The sequence below is a fragment of the Berghia stephanieae genome, chromosome 2 (assembly GCF_034508935.2).
Source record: "Berghia stephanieae isolate SIO BIC M18660-M18661 chromosome 2, UCSD_Bste_1.3, whole genome shotgun sequence".
NCBI lineage: Eukaryota > Metazoa > Mollusca > Gastropoda > Nudibranchia > Aeolidiidae > Berghia > Berghia stephanieae.
The window spans coordinates 95,110,672-95,135,523 of record NC_088361.1 but is presented as its reverse complement, the minus strand read 5'-3'; the positions used below and the strand labels follow the sequence as shown (position 1 = coordinate 95,135,523).

Here is a 24,852-nt window from a genome sequence, read left to right as displayed (position 1 = left end):
TATAATAACATTAGGTTATCAGACCTGCATATATGTGCTCATCTGAATATGCCCACTGGAAACGGTTTTGTTTACAAAAAAAAGTTATCAGATTTTTTTTTTTGCTCTTGTTCAAAATCGCAAGACAATGGTGGAAGTATGAGCTTTGATGTAGTTGTAGCTGTGAGGCAAGCGTGAAAATGTTCTAAAAGAATTATCATGTTTACTCCTTAACCCTTCCCCTACCAACCATTGGAAAATCGTCACATTAGTTACGATTCAACCAACAATTTTTTAAATTCTGATTTCTTTTCTAAAGAGAATATTCTGTTATAGCTATACAAATTTGACATTGTGTTGTAGAGCGTATTTTGCCAAAGAATATTATATATAGAATGTACTTTTTCCATTTCTGTTTGAATAAATAAATAAATTTTTGTTTCGGGTTGGTGAAAAATTGTGGGTAAAATTATGAAAATGTATGGTAAGGAGAGAGTTAAATACCGTGATAGTAGTTTTGTAACGAAAATACAAAAGCATAAATCAGTACGAAAATATCAATTGACTCGTATCTTGACGTGCCTGCCTACTTTTTGTGATAATAAAGAGAAACGCACATACATAATGAAATGCACTCTTGTTAATTGATATTTTCTTGTCTCTCTAATCTCCAGAGAGGCGAATTCCTCAAGTCCAAGCGGGTCGGACCCATTCGCAGCCAAAGACAACAGACGCATACGTAGTTACTACAGTAGGGAACCATTACGATACTACAGAAGTCAACCGCCTCACACGGTACCTACAGACGCCAGACATCTGGTATATATACATCCAAATAGGAAAAGCTATGTATGAACTCTCTTCAGGAACCATTACTGTTCGATTGGAAATAACTGCCTCACATTGTCCTTACAGATGCAAGACGTCTGATATATTTGGAAAAGTAATTATCATCCCCCTCAGAAAACGTTGCGGTACTACTACAGAAGTCAACCGTCTCATTTGGTATCTGCAGACGTCAGACATATGGTCTGTATACATCCAAATAGGAAAAGTTTGAGTGAACCTCCTTCAAAAACGATTACGGTTCTATAGAAAACAATGGCCTCACAGACATCTGGTCTATCTACAAAAGCTGTGTATGAACCTCCTTAGAAACCGTTACGTTCTATAGAAAATAACTGTTACAAATGGTACCGACAGATGCCAGACATCTAGTTTACTTACTTAAATCCTCTTCGGGCCTTAAGGCATCCACCAGACATCTCCATTTTTTGCGATCGGTTGCTTTTGCGGTGGTTATATTCCAGGATAGGCCTGCTTCCTTTAATTCTTTCTCCATGGTCCTTCGCCAGGTTTCTTTGGGTCTTCCCCGCTTTCTCTTCCCAAATAGGAAAAGTTATGTCTGAACCCCCTTAGGGAACCATTCCGGTTGTCTATAAAACAACCGTCTCACATTGTACTTACAGGCATCTGATCTATATACATCAACATAGGACAGGTCAAATATGAACCCCCTGAGGGAACAGTTAATGTTCTATGGAAAAGAACTGCCTCACACGGTACCTACGGCGCCTACATCTGGCTTATAAAGGTCCTACATCCAAATAGGAAAAGCTATGTATGAACACCCTTAGGAAGTCGTTACAGTTCTATAGAAAACAACGGTACCTACATATGTAATACATGGAGTCTATATAGATACAAATTGGAAAAGCTATGAATGAATTTCTTTAGGGAACAGTGACGGTATATAGAAGTCATCTAGTCTGTGTATATCCTAATAGGAAATGTTCTGTATGAACCCCCTTAGAGAACCATTACGTTTCTATAGAAAACAACTGCCTCAAATTGCACCTATAAATAGATGCAAGACATGAACTCCTTAAGGAACCGTGCCGGTGCTATAAAAACATAATTCTTAGTTATCATGTTTGCCGAGTCGACTACCTCCCTAATATCTATCTGTGATATCTTCATTATTATTGTCTGCATTATTATCATCGTTATCACGTTCCCATCATCACCGCAATCATTTTTTTCACCGTCATTATCTTCATCCTCATTATTATCATCATCATGATCATCATCATCATCATCATGATCATCATCACTACCATCATTTGCCATTATCTTTGAGTCAGTCAGTCGCCACCCCCCTCATCGCCATCATTGTCACATTCCAACGATCACCATAGCCATCTTTATCATCGTTTACATTTGTGTCATTATCGTTGCCATCATTTACAATATTCTCCGTCATCATCTCCTTCATCGTTATCTGGGTGGGGTTCCCTACCTCCACAGTGGGCAGGGAGGTACTTACCGTGTCTTCTATCTCCTTATATCTGTTTTCCAACCTGCTTTCTGTCTTTGTCTTGGTGTGAAATTGCTCGGTTTTGTCCCGACCCTGGCCGGAGTCCTTGACTGGGAGGGAAACAGTCAAATGCATAGTTATTGTTTTGGGAGATGATATTTTTTTCCTTGTAAATCATCTCTCTGTTATGTGTTATTATATTTGTTATTTTTAATGTATAATGCAAGCATTTGAGTGTATTCCTCTTTGTTGGATTTTGTGCTTGTGTCTGGATGAGACTTATAGGTGATCTCAAACTAAGTACATTGGTGGTATGCTCTTGGAATCTACATCTGATCCCTATTTGTTCCCAGTTCCCCTATGTCTTACTTTTTCTTGGGTGCTTTAATTGTAATCTAGAACTTTTAACTATCCCATTTTCTTCCTTTTTACTGGCGCTGATATGACCTTAATGTGTTGCAAGCGCCGTAAAACCCTTAAAAACAAAAAACAAAAAACAAAACAAACTTCATCGTTATCATGAGTATAGCAGTACATTGTATTCGCATTATGATCATTTGTATATTATTGTTGTTACCGTCATTTGCTCATTATTATCATCAATGGCACTATTCTGTAGTCTTCACCAATAATTTCATCATCATCATCATCATCATCATCATCATCATCATCATCATCATCATCATCATCATCATCGTCGTCGTCGTCATTGTCGTCATCATCGTCGTCGTTTTCATCATCGTCATTATCATCATCATCATCATCATCATCATCATCATCATCATCATCATCATCATCATCATCATAATCACCTTCCTTTCATCACCATCATCATCATCATCATCATCATCATCATCATCATCATCATCATCATCATCATCAATATCATCGTAAATCACTTTATCATCCCTATCCTCTTCAACACCATTTTCATAACGTTTTCATTACATTTAATTGCTTGAAACTATTGTAGATATTGTGTATATAAATATTACGCTCAGGATATGTCTGTTCTAAAAAGGCTTTAATCTTAGTTTTTAATCTCCATAATAATTGAAAATAATATAATTTTGTTTCTTTAATTAAATAAAAGTGCCATTACTCAAACTAAATTTTGTGTTGGGTGGAATTTTCTATAGGGAGTGTGGTCGCTGGCCACCCAGCTATGGCTGGTGGATTTTTCAGCTGTGACGAACACCTTTACTTCTTACCTTTTTTATTTTATCATCCACCCCCCCCCCCACCCACCCGCCCCAATATATCAATAGGCTTCAACAATCGTGACGTCACTTCCGCCGTAATGACGCATGGTAACTTAGTAACTGGTTCTAAACAATCGGAACAATGACGAACGCCCATATGAAATACTTCTCCGACGAGCATAAAAGTGTATCCAGAGGAGAAAAACATTATAAATCTGATCATGTTTTGACTTTTATACATTCTGATCTTGCCAGCATGAAGACTAAAAAGTATTGATTTTCTTTGTTTAGAACCAAGCTGCTCGTTGCCCATTATTGTCCATTTTATGTTGCTTTGTGTGCAAGTTATGGTACTGGTGTTGTTGGGGGTGGGGGGGATCAGTCAGATGAATCTTTAATTTTGTGGGCTTTCATGTAGCGTAATATCAATCAAGAGGTCACGATATCTCAGTTGCTCCCCTCTCATAGTGGGCAGGAAGGTACTTGTTGTGTCTTCTATCCCCATGTATCTGTTTTCCAATTGCTTTTGTCATTGTCTTGGAATGAGACTACTTGGTTTTTTGTCCTGACCCTGGCCGGAGTCCTTGGCTGAGAGGGAAACAGTCAAATGTATAGTTAGTTTTGGGAGATGATATTTTTCCCCTTGTAAATCATCTCTATGTTATGCAATGTGTTACGTTCTGTTTCCGTATTATATATGATTTGTAAACATTTGAGTCTCTTCCTCTAAGTGCGGAGCTGTGCTTGTGTCTGTATGAGACTGTTAGGTATCTCAAACTAATTAATTGTGTGCTCTTGGAATCTACATCTGTTTCTTATTTGATCGAATTCCTCTTTGTTTCACCTTTTCTTGGGTGCTTTAATTGTAATTCTAGAACTTTTTACTACCCCATTGTCTTCCTTTTTACTGGCGCTGATATGACCTCAATGTGTTGCAAGTGACGTAAAACCCTTAAAAACAAACAAACAAATCAGCTTTCCACACGCAAAAGGACCGAGACTGTTTGCCACCCTCCCCCTCCCCCGCTTGTCCACCCAGAAGCAGTGAATCTGTTGCTGGGTCTTTTAGATCTGATGTATATTTTAAGAATGTTAGTACAAAAAGGACATCAAACAGACGACGAAAACTGTATTAAATGAAAATATGTATCCGTATGTCCTGCTGGGTAAAACTGAAACGTTCTCAAGCGCAGGAAGCATGTTAATCCGTCAAAATGCGCTATGTAAATGTTAAAATCTATTTAATATATTTCATACCATTATGACGTTATTAAGCCTATATCTCGTATATTTATCATTCAACAACGTATCATTTTGTAACAGATCTCATCGTTTTGAAAGAATGATACGTTTCTGTTACTTTCAGAATCTTTTCACCCTATGTGCCTACTTGATTTTGTCTTGGTTTGTTTGCTTTTTTGTGTGTGTATGTCTGTTTTTGTTTTCGTTTTTTTTTTTTAATATTCGTTTTTTTTGTTTGTTTTTTTTTTTTTTTTTTTTTTTTTTTTTTTTTTTTTTTTTTTTGGGGGGGGGGGGGTATGCTTCTGCATTTTCCCCATTTGTTGTTTATGTTTATCTATTCATTTATTTATATTTATTTTATCTTATTATTTTATTTTTTTGCTTTTATTGTTTGCTTTGGTTTTTTGTTTCATTGAATGAATGAATGAATGAATATGGCTGCTCTGTCTCTATGGATGCTTGCCGTGTGTTACTTTGAGTGTGTCCGTCTGTTTCTAATATCCAGTTAGTAATTGGTTTCCATAAATCTCTGTACAGTGCAAGTGTTCCTTGCTTTTGATTGTCATCATGTGTGTTAAGGTCCTCAGGCAATTGGATGTTTCCTATGTTGTTGAAATAAGTTCTTCGGTTGTCGTTTCTAAATCTTTTTTGATATTCTTTGAGATCTTGATTCAATGTTGCTGGAAGTGAAGTTGATGTACGCCCTCTGCATTTGGCTCCTTGCTTGAAGTAATCATCCATCGAGGTTTGTACTGGAATATTTTCATCTCGTCGGAGGACGTGTCCGAACAGTTTCCATCTTTGTTTCTTTATTCGCGTACTGACTGGTTGTACTCTGCCTCTGTCATATACATCCTTATTACAGATTTTGTCTGACCAATGTACCCCGATAACTCGTCTCAATTGTTTTATATGAAGAAGTCAAGGGTGTCCAATGTCTTTTTTGTAAACTCCGCGTACCACATTTGTAGATAAGGATTGGCAGCAATGGCGCTTCGTAAATGTGTATTCTTTTATCTTCATTATTGGTGTTCGCCCTGTTCCAAACGTTGTGTAGTTCTCTGATGTCTTCATTCTCATTAATCAAGTTTCCGAGTTTTCTTATATTTTGTTTCTTGTTAACCACATTAATTGCTGTTTTGAACCTTAAGATTCCAATGTCGCAGAGTATTTGATATTATTGGTATGTGCTGTTTCGCCAGGTCGATTGTATCAAATATGATATCAACATCCTTTGCGTAGATTCTCGTAGATTTGCGTAGATTAGTTAGCGGGTAAGAAATTTGAGTAATCGGGAGTTTTTGTCTTAATTAGTTTAGGCTCAGACTGTCCCCTTAGGGAGTTCCCAACAATGTTAATAGTGAAACTGTTTCCGCACCAGATGTAAAAGTAAGTGTTATGTTTGCCAGCAGTGGTTTTATTAGTCGGATATGATATTTTTCGATAAATGAGTTGAGTTCCTTCAAAAGCTTTGTACTGCAGATTGTATCAAAGGCAGAGCTCATGTCAGTGTCCAATATAGTGTATTTTTCAGTTCTGGCTTTCATTAGCATTGTTAATACGCTTCAATAGTCATGACGTCACTCCCCTCGTAATGACGCATGATAACTTAGTAACTATCGGAACAATGGCGGACGCCCTTATGAAATACTTCTCTGACGAGCATAAAAGTGTATCCAGAGGAGAAAAAGATTAAAAATATTATCATGTTTTGACTGTTATACATTCTGATCACATGACATATGAAAAGTTCTAGCCAGCATGAAGAATAAAAAGTACCGATTTCTTGTGTTTAGAACCAGGCTGCTCGCCGTTGCTGGGCGACGTGATGTCGGATTATTGAATCCAATTGTATGAACTGTTGACAATGTGTCGTGAAGCGGATCAAGGTACATAACCGGTGTAATATTCGTCATAGCATTTGGATTATCCTGTTGTCTCCCTTACTCCCTTAATATAATAATTATTGGTAAGTTGGGAAGATAAAGGTAGGTTATGTGGTCAGGATTGGTTGTTATTGCGTGTTTTAATCAAATCGTTTTCACCAGGAAAGTAAGAGTGCAAGATGGTTAAATTGTAACAACCAGATCAAACCAGATCAGAGAAAGAAGTTTTTATTACGCGAGATATCCTCATAATAGTGTCCATCGTTTACACCTCCGTGCGGTGATAGAATGTGAGTATTGAACCCCCCTCTCCCCCCACCACCACTCCCCCCTTTCCCTCTTTCCAAATAAATACCCAGCTTTGCGGCGCCAAGGATTCGAGTGTCATATCACAATACTACAAAGGAAAGAATAATCTCTGCAGAATCTACTATCTCAACAAGTGAGGGAGTCAGAGCTGTAGTAAACTGAGATATCTCTGGTGGACTTTAATGATGAAAACAATGAAAATAACTATTTTATTTCAGGAAATCATATTGGCCATTAAAATGAAAAAAAAATAATAATAAAAGAAAATGAAACAAGAAGCATGTTGATTTTACAACAAAGTAATTTTATTAACAGAAAACAAACATGACAATGCTTAATATATAATGTAAATTACTTATTAAGAATATAACAGCACAAGATTGATTGAAGTGTACAATCCACCCTCCCCCCCCCCCCCTCGTTCACCTTCTAAAGAAATAAACGGTATGAAGCCCTTGGGAAATAGCAGCATAACTCCTACATCTCCAAAATTAAATACAATTTAATATATATTAAGAATATAAAATCTTCTTCTTCTTCTTCTTCTTCTTCTTCTTCTTCTTCTTCTTCTTCTTCTTCTTCTTCTTCTTCTTCTTCTTCTTCTTCTCCTCTTCCTCCTCCTAGCAGTAAAATATATGCGTATCGAGACCAGTTCCTATCCATAGCCTTAATCGAACCCGTTTGGAACACATGACACACGATTACATGCTCAAAACACCTTAAAGGTGAAGTTGCCGTGGAAGGTGATATTCATTTTGACATCAACTGGGATCGAAGCTGTTGCCAGTTCTTGGAATGTAGACGCGTCCAATATGACCAAGAAAGATTGGTTGTCAGACACCGTGGACACCACTGGACAAAGCACCACACCTGGAAATATTGGCAAATACATGATTGGACAGACAATGAATATAACAAAAGCTTTAAAATAGAACAAATTACTCGAGTTAGTTCGGTTTGGGTTTCAAACCCTTTCTCGACCATCAACAATAACATTTGAAACTGTAATAATTCTCGAGAATTCCAGATAAACAGAAGTAAAGTTATCTGTAAAGTTCAATGGAATAAATGTTAACAAAAGTCATTATTTGTCTATAAAGTAAGTAAGAGGCGTCTGCTGTAATAAAACGCAGCAAAACTTTATTATGTTTGAATATATCAGAGGATGAAAATTGAATTCAAATTTTGTATTAATGAAATTTGAGAGTATATATTTGGTCCATTAAAATCTATTATAATACATATAAGAGTTGGTGACCAACATTGCTCCGAACAGCCATGGTAAAATTTATATCATCGAGCACAAAATTACTGGCAAATCTAACAAATAATAGTAATAATAATAATGATAATAATAATAATAATAATAATAATAATAATAATAATAATAATAATAATAATAATAATAATAATAATAATAATAATAATAATAATAATAATAATAATAATAATGATAATATCAACAAGCTCAAAGCGCTTAACAGTAAAGTGGCAATTTCACTCAAACATACAACCACTCAAACATGCAATATGAAACAAAGCAATATAATTCTTCAGTGCTACATTTTAAAAAGAAACGTTTTAATATAATTTAAAAAGAAATCTGCATCGTTACTGTCTCTGACATATCTTGGAAGGGAGTTCCAGATAAGGGGTGTCGATTATTAAAACGCATGCTGGCCAATTTTGCGAGTCAATTTTGGCTTCACAAGTATGTGATTATCAGACTTTGATCTCAGATTTCTGGATGGGACTTAGAATCTAAACCAGTCATTAATGTATTCAGGACAATCAGAGTGCAGTGATTTAAAAACAATAGTACAGAACTTATATTATATACGTTTCTCAACGAGAAGTAATGATTATCTTTCTAATCTATTCTTTTTTAAAATAGGAATGAGGATCAACATTGATCCTTAAATTCAAGGATAATTTTTTATCAGCAATTACAGAATTACGACCAAAAATCTAAAAATACAATATAGTAGTATAATAAGTATAATAGGTGACTGCATGTTCCACACAGCCTTTGTTTCTCCGCAAATATCGCGAGTTCTCCACTAGTGTAATAAACAAATGTGTACAATATGGTATTTTTTACTTCATGCTCACACATATACACCCTCTAAATAATACCGGCATAATACCGTTTTGTGACGGAAGGTCACGAATACAAAATGAAGTAGTTTCTGAAAGCTTAACATCAATCTTATTCTAGACAAATTGCCTTGAGTGTGAAACAATATGAACCAAGCATATCATGCAATTTAACCCTTTCCTTACCAGCCATTTTCAAAATTTTCCCCAAAATTTCATACCCACCCAATACAAACACATATATTTCTTACTCAAACGTAATATTATTCGGCAATATGAACTCTATTATAGAATGTCATGTTTTTATAGCTATAGCAAAGAGAAATTAAATCTGGATGAGAAAAGTAACGGTTGCATCGTAACAAATGTGACGATTTTCCAATAGGTGGTAAGGAGAGGGTTAAATAGTTCAAGAAAAATACCTTCATCCTCGTCTGTAGCATCGGGGTGTGGAACAAATACCGGCTCTCCTGCTTCGTAGTTCTCGTCTGGACAACTCCAATGTTGGACTCTCTTGGTTGCGATGTCCAGTTTTAGGATCTGGTGAGAACAGAGAACAGGGTTGGGGAACAATATATTATATGAAGTAAGCGGTGTGTGTATGTGTATATATGTTTATGTGTGCTGGTGTTATGTGTGTATGAGAGTTCTGGCCTGGACACATCCAATGTTGGATAGGCTTGGTTCTGATGTCCAGTTTTAAGATCTGGTGAGAACAGTAATGGGTAATTACATGCAGGTCTCTGTTAATGTTTTTTGCCATCCGCGTTTATGAGTAGTTCTCACTAAACTGTATTAACCAATCTATAAAAGTTCATGGGTACACATATTTCTGTCTGTTGGTCCTTTGTATTTCCGGATGGCAATGTTGTGAGCTTCTCGGCCAAGCGCATACTATATATATGAAGTAAGTATGCAAAACCGTACCGCTGAGCAACGCTGTCCCTAAGGGACATAAAAGGGGAGGCGTAGCTCAGCAGTGATCAACTTTGCTTCGTACCCGAAAGCTTCCAGTTTCGAATACCCGCTGCGATATTTGGCCTTGAGCAAGTTACCTCGCTCTGGCTCAATTTGCGGAGCTGCACTGCGGCTAACGCCTGGATTATTCCAGTCGACCGTTGGAATAGACTCTAGAGACACATTTCCGCTATTGGATGAATAAAGGGAATTTCATATTATTATTTTTTTTAAGGCATAATAATTCTTTAATTTTTCTGACGTACACAGCTTTGGTATCGACCACTTATTTATTCCACACCCGGGTATGATAAAAAAAAAACAAGGGAACGCGATCGATATCAGGTGCACTCGAGTTTTTGTTTTCTGGCCCTGTCAATCCAGAAGTGATTGGGTAGCTGGATCTACTTGATCTGGCATAACAGTCCTTTGCGATAGACTATCGTCCTTTGAATATGTCAGCAAGCAATTGCTATTGTCCATTTCACGAAATGGGATAAACTCCAGCTTCATGGACTAACGGTTATAAAGACTACACGATAAAAACAATGTAAATAATAGCCTTTTATCGGCACTATACTCTGTGCCATCCAGAGGATGACCCAGTTGCAGGTTACTGACAGATTATTATATCTTACCACAGAACCACAAAGCACCATGTCCAGATATAGTTTATCATAATTGTTTCGACAACAAAGATTGATAAAGAGAGGGGATTACCTTTCTGATGGGATCTTTTGTAAGAGATGTGGATCCATAAACATATCGATACTTGAGTCCATTGAAGGATTCGTAGTTTATGCGTGGGAGGTCAAAGTGAAGATTGGCTGAAATAAACAGAAAAATTTCGGATCGATTTAGAGAATGAAATAGGAAGCGTAGTTCCATGAAGTTTCAAATCTTACTTGTCTTTATTGTTGGCCGAAGAAGTGTTTTGGGTCCGAAACGTTCCGTGTTAAGTGTCTTGAAGCTTGCATTCTCGTTCATCTCTTAGTGTTGTCTTTTAACGCGGGTCTTAACGATGAGTGAATCAAGCATCGTTAAACACAATGCGTACTTCTAATATTTATCATGGTATAATATTTCCTTTTGTTTTGACGATGCTATGAGATGGAACTTCACACATCACATCGTTGTGACAAAGATAATCAAGGGCAATCAAGCTGACACGGTCTCGATCCAAATTTATTAAAATCCCGGTGATAAGTTATGAAGCTTCCCTTCCCTTTACTTCTTCTTCTTCTTCTTCTTCTTCTTCTTCTTCTTCTTCTTCTTCTTCTTCTTCTTCTTCTTCTTCTTCTTCTTCTTCTCCTTCTTCTTCTTCTTCTTCTTCTTCTTCTTCTTCTTCTTCTTCTTCTTCTTCTTGAATACTACTACTACAACTACTACTACTACTACTACTACTACTACTACTACTACTACTACTACTACTACTACTACTACTACTACTACTACTACTACTACTACCATTTCTTCTTCTTCTTCTTCTTCTTCTTTTTCTTCTTCTTCTTCTTTTTCCTCTTCTTCTTCTTCTTTTTCCTCTCAACTACAATCTCCTCTCCTTCACCCTCATCTCCCAAAAGCCACCAACACGAGGAATAAAAAAACTCACTTCCAAAAATTCTTTCCGCATCAACGTCTACGATAGATTTGCCCGTCAAAATAGCTTTGGCCTGACTTCCGGTTAAATGGTTGACGTCATCACCAATTTGTGCCTGAAAAAATAGCATGCATGATGTTTAATACAATACGCATGAGTAAGCGAGGGTATGTTTGGGTTTTCGAAACTGTTATGAAACGTCAACTTCATTTAGATATTTATATCATTTATAATTTTGGTGTTTATATATCATTATCTTATTAATGTATTTTTGTCTATCTATCTATGTATTGTATGTTTAATTTCAAACAATGTAAACCAATTGACAAATTCCCATTTTGTTGGGCAATATACGATTCTTTCATCTCTTTTTATTTATTAAAAGAGTAATATTTATCTTGCTCAATAACACAACGTATAATCTACCCGTCCAAGTAAAATTATTAGATATTTTGTAACCAAATGGTATGATATTAGTACTTCTATAAACTATAATTTGTATTTTCTCCTTTTGCTTGAATGACAATTTGACCCAAAACTAAAAACGTTGGTTTGTATTCATGCGCACCAAATGTTTATTTTTAATTACCAATCAGCTGTCTTTTACACCTTATTTTACACCAATAAAATGTGCCAAAATATTCTGCAATCGCTGAATATTTTTTATTCAACCCGTTCAAAGCATTATTCAACTATCTATTGAGTATTGAGTATTAAGAAATAATATGGTTTTTCCAATCAGAGGAGTGGAATAAATAAGATTACATTATTATTACAACAAATATTTCTAAGACGTTTTGACATTTTACAAGTACCGTATTATTATTATAATTATTATCAGTACACACATTGCATCTAAGATTAACTCATTAGTTTTAAACTGTTGAATACACTATACAGATAGAATACAAAATTGTTATATATTGCCACGATATTATATGTCAGCACATAAATTACTTCAATAAAATACCGTTTTTAACCAGTATTATATGATAGAAATTTTCAATTTTATATTGCGGTATTGATATATTTTTCCATACATTCAGAGTTGTGTAAAACGGTCTTTGAATAATACAATGCAAGTTATAATATGAGATTCTGTAATTATAAACGACTTCATACGTATTCAAGGGTAATTCCTATATAAAGCCTATAGTAAGAGAAGATCAGATGAGTATTATGTCAGACATAAATGCCAAACGTACCCCGTCATTACTTAGTGGCAGCACAAATCTGGCAAAATTAGCCTGATTACCACTGGACATATCGTGGGCGAGGGATTCCAGGTACAAGTTTTTCATCGCAGCGGCATCCGACAGCAGACAAACATCAACGACCAAATGGTTCTCCTCCTCAAAGCAGTTGATGAAATGGAAGACAAACCCATGAGGTGCCTGGTAGATGATTGGCAAACGGTGCCCAGTCATCTTATCCACCACGTGTAGCAGGATCTGAAGATCATTAGAAAAAAAATTATACGCGACCTTTAACAATCAGTTTGTAGAGCGCTTGTCACACAACCACACATAGGACCCAGATCGATCCCGAGTGCATTTGAGATTATTATACTGACTCCCGTGCCCATCAGCAGTGATTGAGTAGCTAGATCTGTTAGATCTGATGGAAAGTACTTTGTTATAGTCTAGAGTCCTATTCAAATGATACCATGCATTTGCTATTTTACGTTTCAAGCTATGGCAACCGGATAAACTTCTGATCTGTGATGACTCTTAAGGGTTACTTTGCGTGTCAAAACTGTATTATGTTTCACTCCACGCGACTCAGGTGTAAACGAGTACCTAGCTGTAGGCGATAAGGGGTATTTAAGAGTACAAAAAGAAAGCTTATCTCTATTATAACGAATGAGTATTAACCCCAAGTTTCACACTTGTGGGTTTTAATTCAATCTGTAGCACCAAGTTCATCATGACATGGATCACTTACCGTGTTGAGATGGTGTGTCACATAATTTGATATAGTGGTATGACACTGACTGACTTATGAGTCCGAGGTTTTATTGGCCCACATTGTGTCATACGACTCGTTATACAATACGACCAACAAGCACAAATGTTCAATATTTCACAGAAATTCTAGATTAAAATTTGAGCTTTCATATAGTGCAATATCCACCAAACGTGATCAAAGCGCTTCTTCTTCTTCTTCTTCCTCTTCTTCTTCTTCTTCTTCTTCTTCTTCTTCTTCTTCTTCTTCTTCTTCTTCTTCTTCTTCTTCTTCTTCTTCTTCTCTTCTTCTTCTTCGTCTTCTTCTTCTTCTTCTTCTTCTTCTTCTTCTTCTTCTTCTTCTTCTTCTTCTTCTTCTTCTTCTTCTTCTTTTCTTCTTCTTCTCTTCTTCTTCTTCTTCTTCTTCTTCTTCTTCTTCTTTTCTTCTTCTTCTTCTTCTTCTTCTTCTTCTTCTTCTTCTTCTTCTTCTTCTTCTTCTTCTTCTTCTTCTTCTTCTTTCTTCTTCTTCTTCTTCTTCTTCTTCTTCTTTTTATTCTTCTTCTTCTTTTTATTCTTCTTCTGCTTCTTCGGGTTAAGACAGCCAGCGAGATCATGTTGACGATCAATGCCGGTCTGTAGTATACACTAGATAGTCAAAAGGTTTTGATGGTTTCCATGATGGGCGCGTTGAAAAAGGCTCCATGACCAACAGCAACACGTAACATGTAGAACCAGACATGACGTCTGTTAGTCAATATTGCATTTTTTTCACGAAAAAGACAACGATGTTAATGGGCAGTTACTCATTTTCACCGGAGTACGGCGAGTAAAGAGTCTTTTCCAATGACTCAACAACGCGTTAGCAAGACTTCAACCTAAGACCTTCCAATCCAAAAGCGATTGTCATACCACGAGACCACATAGCCGCACTAGCAACAACAAGCCTACACGATAGACTCTATAATTAAATAATAAATACTGCTTACAAATATATGATGTTGGAGGTGCTTGTTGTTTAGGTCTTTAAATCTATTGAATGAATGAATGCGGGAGTAGAACATGGAAATGCTTTATTATCAACGTGATACTATGCGGCTATGTGGTCTAGTGGTATGACACTCGCTTTCGGATCGGAAGGTCCTGGGTCCGAGCCTCGCTCGGCGCATAGTTGAGTCCTTGGAGAAGGCTCTTTACTCACATTCTCTCACCGTACTCAGGTGTAAAATGAGTACCTGGCCGTTAACAGCGTTGTCTGTCCCAAAAATTTGTAATATCGCCTGAAAGGCGTCATGTCTCGTCCTACATGTTATGTGTTGCTGTTGGCCAGGGACCCCTTGTAAAGCGCTTTGAGCACGTTTAGTGGATATTGCGCTATATAAAAGCTCAATAATAATAATAATAATAATAATAATAATAATAATAATAATAATAATAATAATAATAATAAATTATAATTACCTTAAAGGATCAATAAAATATATATTATCGCATCTAATATTTTCTAATTTTACTGATATTTATTACCTTTTCGTCAGGAAATGTCTCCATGGTATCGACAACAGCACGCATCTTCATTTCAACTGTGAGCAGTTTCCAGACATTGATCACAAATGGGAGTTCCAACACAATGATGAAATTCTCAGACATCCCAAAAGAGTGGTTGTATCCGATCTTTGTCTTCCATCGACTTGGTATGCTGGCTATGATTTTCCCGTCCACCAGGGGTGCTGTTGATTGAGATTTGTAACACACTGTGTCATTTCTGTATTATGTCGAAAAAAACTGCACGAAAACTAAATTGAATTTTAAGATCTAATGATGGTGTTGCTATGATGGTGATTTGACACTGGCCTGCGGATTGGAAGGTCCAGGATTCGAGTTCCGCACCGACCGACCGACGCATAGTTGAGCCCTTGGCTGGACAAGCGTCTTTACCCACATTGTCTTACCGTACTCAAATGTAAAATGAGTAGCTGGGAGTAGGTAGAGTTGTCTGTGTCGGAAAAAAAATGTAATGTCGTTAAGGATATCTTCAACTTTAATTTTCAAGAGAAAACTTTAAATCGCAGGCAATGTGGACAGAACTAAGTTAGAGGAAAGGGAAAAAAAGAAAAGGTGCCACACACACACACACACACACACACACACACACACACATATATATATATATATATATATCTACATATATATATATATATATGTGTGTGTGTGTGTGTGTGTGTACATATATACATATATAAATTCATATATTGACAATGATGATGGTGATGATGATGATGATGATGATGATGATGATGATGATGATGATGACGATGAAAAGAGTGATGTTTTTTTACATCTAATTAACAATCTCACCTCGGTTGTCCTGAGGGGGCGTTGCTCTGACAATATTGTAAGCCTTTTTATAGTCAAAATTCGTCCCGTAATAAAGAACCGTTCCATCTTTTTCAAAATGGGGATGAGCTGTACCCATGTGCAGTGCCAGATAGTCCTTCAAGTTTACCTGATTTTGTAATATGTAACAGTATTCATTTGTAAAATATCACAATGTTTATTTGTAAAATATTACACTTCATTTGTAAAATGTTACTTTGATCATTTCTAAATTGTTTCTTTACTCATTTATTTATAAAATGTTAATGTTCTCATTCTTAAAATGTTACCATGCTCATTTATAAAATTTCATATCATTTTATGAAATGCCGCATCGTGCATTTATATAAAAAGAGCCCACGATTAGTTTGATGAATCAATTTTGTTTCTGCCATTTTATTTGTCCCTCACTATTTATATATATATATGTGGCCATATATAATGTGAGTTACAATTTATATTTTATTTTAGCTCTAACCATCATTATCGAGCACTTTCGTACCTACGAGTACCCACCAACACTCATATATATATATATATATATATATATATATATATATATATATATATATATTGCGCGTCAGTTTTATGCGTTTGACAGTAATTGAAAAGCATACTTTTCCATCACACTTCATTGTCTTAGGATTTACTTCATTGATCATCGTAGTTTCTGTCATGGCAAACAGCCTGTCTCCTAACTGTACAATATTGACAGCCGTGTTGTCGGATGACTCCGGTTGAAGGGGCAAAAAATGGCTGAAAAACCTGAAGAAAACAGGATCTTATTCATGTAGATAAATGAATAGACGATTAAATAAATAAATAAATAAATTTAATAACTAAATAAATAAATAAATAAATAAGTGAATAAATATATAAAGCAAATTAACAAGTTATAATATATATATATATATATATATATATATATATATATATATATATATATATATATATATATAACACATTTGATTAATAAATTAAATACTAATAATATTATAGAAAATCAGCTTTTTTACCTTCGAAAAATGCTTTTGCAGGGGTCTGGGAAGTAGGAACCAAAACTGACGCCTATGATTCTGTTGGCAGCAAAACACTTGTTGAAATGATCGGAGTCTAAGGCAGTGGACAGGTAAGTCACCCGTCCATCTTGGATAGTCCATCGATGGATGACCGCAAACCCATCAAACAGGTGTCTCCCTACTGTATCACCTATTTTGTAAACACCTGACCCATTCCTGTATAAAGATCCTTTCAACCAGTCAGGGACTTTACCTTTTTGGGGATGAAATAAAAAAACAAAACAAAAGAAAAACTTGAACTTTTTATAAAGCGAGATATCCACGAAACCTGCTCAATGCGCTTACCAGAGGGTTCCCTGACCAACAGCAACACATAACATGTAAGACGAGACATGACACCTGTTAGGCGATATTACTATTTTATCCGACAAATGTACTCATTTTACAACTGAATGCGGCAGGAGAATGGAAGAAAAGAGACTTTTCCAAAGACTCAACTATGCGCCGCTCAGAGCGGTGCTGAAACACAGGTCATTCCGACCCAAAAGTGTGTGTGATACCACAAGACCACATTAATGGAAATAAACTTTAACAAATATGAAAAACAAAATTAGATCTATCATACCTTTGTCCAACAAATAGTGATTGGGTTACTAGGTCAATTAGATCAGGTGGAAAGTGTTTTACGAGACACAAGTTTCTTGTCCAAACTGTAACAAGGGATTTCTAATTTCTAGTGTCCTATTAACATTGCAGAAAATCTGGTTCAAGGTTCTGGTAGACTACTTTGCTATAAAGCATGTATCGGACGCTTGTTCGAGGGGGTTTCTTCATGCATTAGCTCTACTCGAGTTTCGTGTTATCGGTACACTCATATATATCTAATCCGGTAACACTGGAAATACTGCTCCCCTATAAAAGATAGGTATCTTCTATAAGGGAGCAGTGTTTTCAGTGTGACCGGATACAATTTAAGAGTACCGAGAGTTTTAAAATTGAAGAAAGAAATATCAAGAATTATTGTCTTTGACACACACTCTTACCATTTATCTTGGCGTCAATAGGTTCCTGCAACGAGGCATCGCTTTCTTCCATTGAGAAGACGTAAGGCAGGGAGTGTCCATCGGTTTTGTTGGCATGTCTTCCACCATCTGCCTTGGTGTCACTTTCTTCGGGTGTCGACATGGGTCGTTTTCTTGAATGAGATTTACTTAGTCTGTGTCAATAGTTATGTATCAATTTAAGACCACGTTTAAGCCACCGCCTCAAACGTTATAAAAAAACTTCAACTTTTATATAGTGCAATATCAACTAAACGTGCTCAAGGCGCTTTACAAAGGGTCCCTGACCAACACCAGCACGTATAATGTAGAGAGAGAGACATGACGTCTATAAGGCGATATTACAATATCTTTTCGACAGAGAAAACGCTGTTAAAATCAGCTACTCATTTTACTCATGTGAGTACAGAGCATTTTCCAAGGACTCAACTATGTGCCGAGCGATGCTCGAACCCAGGTCCTTCCGATCCGAAAGCGAGTGTCATACCACAAGACCACATAGCCGTACAATATGTTACCCACCTTATCAACACCAATTATGTCAGAATGAACTAGATGAAGTTTAGTGCGTTTAAAGTTGAGATAATCAAAATCAGAAAAGTTATATTTATTAAATTTAATGGTGATTTTGATGTTTAAAATTAAAATTTTAGTCAAATATTTGAACCTGGAATCAGTTTTTATATGTTTTATTTCGATGGATGAATACAAACTCTGAAAGTAAAAATACCTGTAATTTTACATTTTTGTTCTTTTATTTTAGGTTTAAAATATCTTTTGGTATCAAGTTAACATCGTTATATTACCGTTTTAAGGCGACGGACAAAAACATTCAACAAATAAAGAAATAATATAGAAGAATATCTATTTAAAATAGTAACTCAAGAAATTATAAATTTCAATTTGCTTTTTTTTAAAATCAATTATTATAGTCAACGTGTACACATTTACAGGTCTGATAATAACCCAAATTATTGTGGACTCCTTGTTGAAACAGTGTACTCTCAAACCAAATTAAAGGCTGTCCATTACAACGATGTTAAATCAATCCCATAGTTGCCATAGTCCTATTATCAGGCTTGCAAACGCGTGCACCTCAGTTATAATACCATTTGATCTTCTGTTAAATAACACCTCTAGCAATTTTGTGATGATGAGTGAGGCTATGTTGTCTCGTGGTATGACACTCACTTTTGGATTTGAAGGTCCTGGGTTCGAGCCTCGCTCGGCGCATAGTTGAGTCGTTGGAAAAAGCTCTTTACTCATATTCTCTCACCATACTCAGGCGTAAAATGAGTACCTGGCCGTTAACACCGTTGACTCTGTCCGAAAAAAAATGTAATATCGCCTATTAGTATGCGGGCGTGTGTGTGTGTGTGTGCATGTGTGTGTGTCTGTGTGTGTGTGTTTGTGTGTGCGTGTGTGTGTGTGTGTGTGCTTTGCATGTCACGGTTAAAGATATATGTTTGTACACCACATTTACATGAGTACATTTAAGTTTAAATATTATCTTTACCACGTGTATCATTATTGTAATCTTTAATCAATAGATTTATGGCAATACTAATAATATTAAAGGCATTCAAAGGATTTTATCCTATTTTCCCTTATACCATATGTATGTATGCCATGTCTTACATGTTAAGTGTTGTTATTAATCCTTGGACCCCTTGTAAAGCCCTTTGAGCACGTTTAGTGGATATTGCGCTATATAAAAGCTCAAGCTCATGTTGTGATACAAATGTTGCTATTTGAAGGTCGAAGAAATAAATAACGATAATAAAAAGGGACAAAAAACCCTTTAATTCAAATATCACAAACACAGATTATGCGGACATTTCAGGTGTCCCTTTTGTCAACAAAACATGATGAATGAAACAATAAAGACGAATGTGAGAGGAAGACGATGATATTATGGCGATTAAACAAAACAATGATGGAACTGAAAATTGCTTCATGGCTAAATAGCTGTCAACTGTATTTTTGAAACTATAAAAGTGACAAATAAGAGAGCAATCACTGGTGTAAGGTGAAAATCTGAAAATTGTGCGTGAAAAAGTGCCAGACAAAGCAAGAAAGAATACTAAAAGTAAAAAAAAAACATCGCAAAATCAGCCTACCCCGAAAGCCCAAAAATTTAGCTTGCCTCAACTGTTTGAATATACTTATACGAAAATAATTAATCAAAACTGTATTAGTAATCATAAAATGCTCTATAAAATATTCTATGAATTTTCAGAAATATTGAATTCATTTCTAATACAATTCTATCTTACTCATCTACATGCATCATATATTATATTTTTTTGATTAATGGAAACAAATATTTCGTTTATTTAATGTAAGCTTTTAATAGGATAGGAAGTCCATTTCACGTAGTAAAAATCCAAAGTAAAATAATGCCATTGGCTACTTACTAGAATATGAGGCGATGGATTTAATATTCCCATGAAAATATAATATTCCAAAATGCTATACATTGAATAAAGAGACAAAAACACGTGTAAGATAACGATCTGGACAAGAGTGTATGAAGCAGTGCTTTGTCTGATATTGTTTCAAACACAAGGTTTGAGAGGTTTATTGTAAATACATAGAACTCACGATGGTTGATGTCACAGTAAAGGTTGTTCACAATTATCTTATTAAATTTTATTTTATTAAGAACTGAATTCATCTCACTCCAGTTATATTTCGGTAGACTTAGATAAACTTTACCTTCTAATATTAGATCGTCTTTCCTTTTATAGCCTTCCCTCGAATTAATTTCTAATTAGTGAATACTTTTCGTTCTACATTCTGTCACGTAGCCATTTATTATAAAAGCTGATAGGTCTAATATTCTACACTCACTTTCTCTCCACAATCTATGCCGGACGGCCAGTCGCTCTATTCCTATATATATACTGGAAGATTTTAATCTTTTGGGACTTTGTAGATATTATATCTACACCATTAAGACGCCGGAGCTTTTAACTTTGATTGTATAATCTTCAAGGATCAAACCCAAGCCCGCTGTCAAAGGACTACACAATAACCTCTTACCAATTGCCTGGAAGTGGAATTTTACGAGTCCAATCCTGTTATCAGAGGAATAGATCATCCAAGCCCATCAACTGCCTGGAAACGTAAACTTATGAACCTGACATATTATCATAAGTTACGTAAAATATTCATATCTCTATTTGTAACTGCCACGATCACTGTTTATCTCTTTTAATTAAATTTCATCATTATTTTTATTTCATTGTAAACAAATCGTTAATTGTTTTTCATTTATAGTAACTAGTAAATTCTGGGGCCTCATTCTACATAGATCTTTATGCATAGTCGAGTAGCTCTTTACTCACTTGAGACCATGACAGTTGACAACCAGCCTAGTCATAATACTCCTAGCAAGATAAATAAATTTAACACCACTCAAATCTAGTAGTATTGCGTTTAGTTATCTTATTATTTCTCATTAAAAACAACTACGTAAAAGCAAAGGTTAATTGACCTACATAATACAGTTTTGAAGCAGTTTGTCTTTCATTTCATCTTTATTCGAATTTTATCACGCACGTCCACCTAATCCAAGAGGATCAAAATACGATTAGAAAAGTGGTTAGTGAAAGAGTTTTCTACATCAATGCAAACATCTATTATCTATTTAGATAAGATGAGAGTAGCCGATTACAAAGTCAATACTTGTCTTGGATCTTATATCTACGAACTGGACGAGTGGATAAGGCATTGTAATATACACCCGAGGGGCCCAGATTCGAGCTTTGCTGTCAGCCTTTCGTATTATTTCCATTGTTTCGGGCTCAGAATCCTTCTTTAGTCAATAACAAAGAAAGTCATGTTAATAATTTTAACATGAGCCCATGTTTTCTTGATTTAGATTATTCCGGCTTATTACCTGGTGTGTAATATAACATTTATAGGCATGTCTGAAAAAGTGTTTATGAAACAGTTCAGAAATGGTTTGAGATGAGCATCATTTCTTGTATTTTTTCCTGTCTTGCTTTGCCTGGCACTGTTTTATACAGACATTTTCATATCTTTATCATTTACCACATATTTTGACGATGAGAAATTCGTCAACATATGGAAATTCAAGGCGACAGAGAACTTACTATAGTCCAATTTGACCAATGGGATATATAGGAATCTGTTTCTTTACTCTAAAAGAAAACGAATATATATATATATACATATATATATATATATATATATATATAATAGTATATGTATATGTATATTATATTATACTAAATATATATATATATATATATATATATATATATATATATATATATTATAAAGAAATTGGATCGCATGATTGTATTGCAATGCCGGATGTATGAAACCATCACGATCCCTACTGCCCCTGCTCTTCGCGTACACCTACAATATGTTCAAATTATGTGCGTATATATATATATATATATATATAATATATATATATATATATATATAATAATAATAATAATAATAATAATAATAATAATGATAATAATAATAAATGACATTTACATAGCGCTTCACTCCGCTGTTACGGGCTCTAAGTGCTTTACAGAGGTATAAAACATTTTAAAATATCACAGTAAGACAAGTGTTGATGGAAAAGTGATACGAATTCAAGTTAACAACAACAAAACATCATAATAGCAACTTAATACGTAAAAAGATAAAACGACTTTGTAAGCGAGATTTGAAAGTTAACACCGAATCCGAGCATTGCACATGTGATGGGAGATAGTTCCAAAATTGAAAATATTTATCACCTGTTTTACGCAAAGTCTTATGTTTGACAAGGATTGATTGGTCATTGCTTGACCTCAAGATTCTATCGGGGACATAGATGTTTAGAAGGTCCTTAATATAGGAGGGGCTGCCAGAGCTGAAGGATTTGTAGACAACTATACAAATCTTATAGGCAACTCTTTTCTTCACAGGAAGCCTATGTAACTCACGGAGAACAGGGTTTCATTTTTTATGTATTTCGTACAAAGAGTCTGGTTGCGTTATTTTAAGCAACCTGAAGTTGACACATCTTGCCGTTTGATAAATTCGCCCAGAGGGAGTTACAATAGTCCAATTTGGATAAAACAAGGGAATTAATCTACTTTCCGCTTTGGTATCAAATAGCGAATTTTGCTTATTTTTTTCATTTTTTGTTCATAGATTGTATGGTGTTATTCACATGGCTTGTCATGGAAAGTTCTTTATCAATGATAACGCCAAGGTTTCTTGCTATATTTGAAAATTCTAGTGTACTGTCTCCGAAATTAATAGCTGATAAATTTGCCTGTTTACACGGCCTTCCACCCATCAAGATCTCAGTTTTATTATCACTCTAAAGTTTTGTAAAACTTGCTCTGATTGAACACCATTTACTACGACAGTCTGCCATCGATCCTGTAAATATGATGTAAACTATTTAAGGGCAATTCCTTTATGTCGAACGTATTTTCTAGTCTTCTTAACAAATTGTCATGGTCCATTAATGAGGTCGAAAGCAGCTGAAAGATCTAAATGGCATAACACATTGACATTGTTAGCAGCGGCATTAGATAACAAGTAATTAAAATCTTTAAGAAACACCGTTTTAGTACTGTGTTGCTGTTTGTAGGATGACTGAAAAGGTTGTTCCAAACTGTTGTTCTTAAGAGGAGATGATACTTGTGTAATAACTACCTTCTCCAAAAGTTTTGACCAAAAAAAGTAAATTTGATACAGGACGATAATTGTTTAATACAATGCGGTCCAGTGACGTTTACTTCAGGGTCGACGCGGAAATTGTATTCACTTTTGTCCTCTTGTACTTTTTTACTCAATTCATTTCTTGTTATTATCAACATAAGTTTCTGCTCCACTCACTTTTCTGAATTAATATTCACCCCCAATATCCGATCATCCTCAATGTCTCAATCGTGTCTATGTTATATGTTTGTGTTGAGGATAATATGGATATTAAGCAGTTAGCAAACTTCGATTTTGATAATTTATTCAAAGGATGAGGTTATTGGAGGGGTATGTTAAAAGTATCAAAATATTCTTGAGCTTCTTTGTATGAGATTTCGAACCAGTTCCCACTGCACATCCGAAGGACTTTGTTCGAAATTAAAATTTCAAAACGTAGGATTTCAAGAATACAATATTATTACCTTTGGTTTTGATGAAAAGGCTAACACACAAACAAACGATTGGAAATATGAATGTTTTATTGAATAAATTAACGATTTCCATGGAATAGAAATAACAATAACTTGATGAACTCAAAACTAAACGTTTTCTACAAACTCAACTGTACATAATTGCCCAGATCACATCATACATCATACCATTGGTTAATGGCAACGTGCACATATTTCCAGGTCTGATAACCGAGCGCAATTATGGATTTGATATAATCTGATTGTAATGGACAATATTATGAGTTGGTTTGAATATATGTCCATTACAACAATGAGATTATAATCGTTTAGGTTATTAGACCTGCAATTAAGTACACTTCAATTAAAGGATAAATGGAGTAACTCCTTCAAGTACCTTTGATAAGAACATGAAATAATAGATATAAGTCAATACATTCAGTTCAGGGTGCCTCAAAACAAACAAATGAATGAATATAGAAATAATTGAAATCAATGATGATCTTTGTACAGAAAAAAATGTATTATTATACAACAAATTCCAATGGACATGTAACAATAATAATCAATGTACATTTTACAAAATAAAATAATACAATTCATTGGCTAATTTCTAAAAAAATCGCCAATACTGTCGTACTCTGAAAAACTTGTATTTATTTTTTTTTGGCCAGAAAACTCGTCCTTCAAATACCGGTCGATTAAAACGACCCTCATCTTTTCA

General features: G+C 35.2%; 2 protein-coding genes across 6 annotated transcripts in view; one reads left to right on the top strand and one right to left on the bottom strand.

Moving 5' to 3' along the window:
- LOC144965919 (parathyroid hormone/parathyroid hormone-related peptide receptor-like) overlaps positions 1 to 3,408 on the top strand; it is a 168,428-nt gene extending 165,020 nt beyond the window's left edge. For all 5 annotated transcript variants that reach the window (XM_078901768.1, XM_078901770.1, XM_078901772.1 and 2 more), the window contains exon 16: positions 654 to 3,408. In XM_078901768.1, coding sequence (XP_078757894.1) covers positions 654 to 834 — 181 coding nt within the window. In that variant the 3' untranslated portion in view covers positions 835 to 3,408. The remainder of the gene's footprint in view (positions 1 to 653) is intronic.
- Positions 3,409 to 7,493: 4,085 nt separating this feature from the next.
- On the bottom strand, positions 7,494 to 19,198 carry LOC144965918 (beta,beta-carotene 15,15'-dioxygenase-like). Its single transcript, XM_078901766.1, has 11 exons — positions 19,177 to 19,198; positions 17,968 to 18,140; positions 16,922 to 17,177; positions 16,523 to 16,670; positions 15,888 to 16,035; positions 15,057 to 15,259; positions 12,795 to 13,040; positions 11,602 to 11,704; positions 10,710 to 10,816; positions 9,455 to 9,572; positions 7,494 to 7,805 (listed from the first exon to the last, which is right to left on the bottom strand). The coding sequence occupies exons 2-11, from the start codon at positions 18,107 to 18,109 to the stop codon at positions 7,645 to 7,647; spliced, it is 1,632 nt and encodes a 543-aa protein (XP_078757892.1). The 5' UTR covers positions 18,110 to 18,140; positions 19,177 to 19,198; the 3' UTR covers positions 7,494 to 7,644.
- Between the last annotated feature and the right edge of the window lie 5,654 nt (positions 19,199 to 24,852).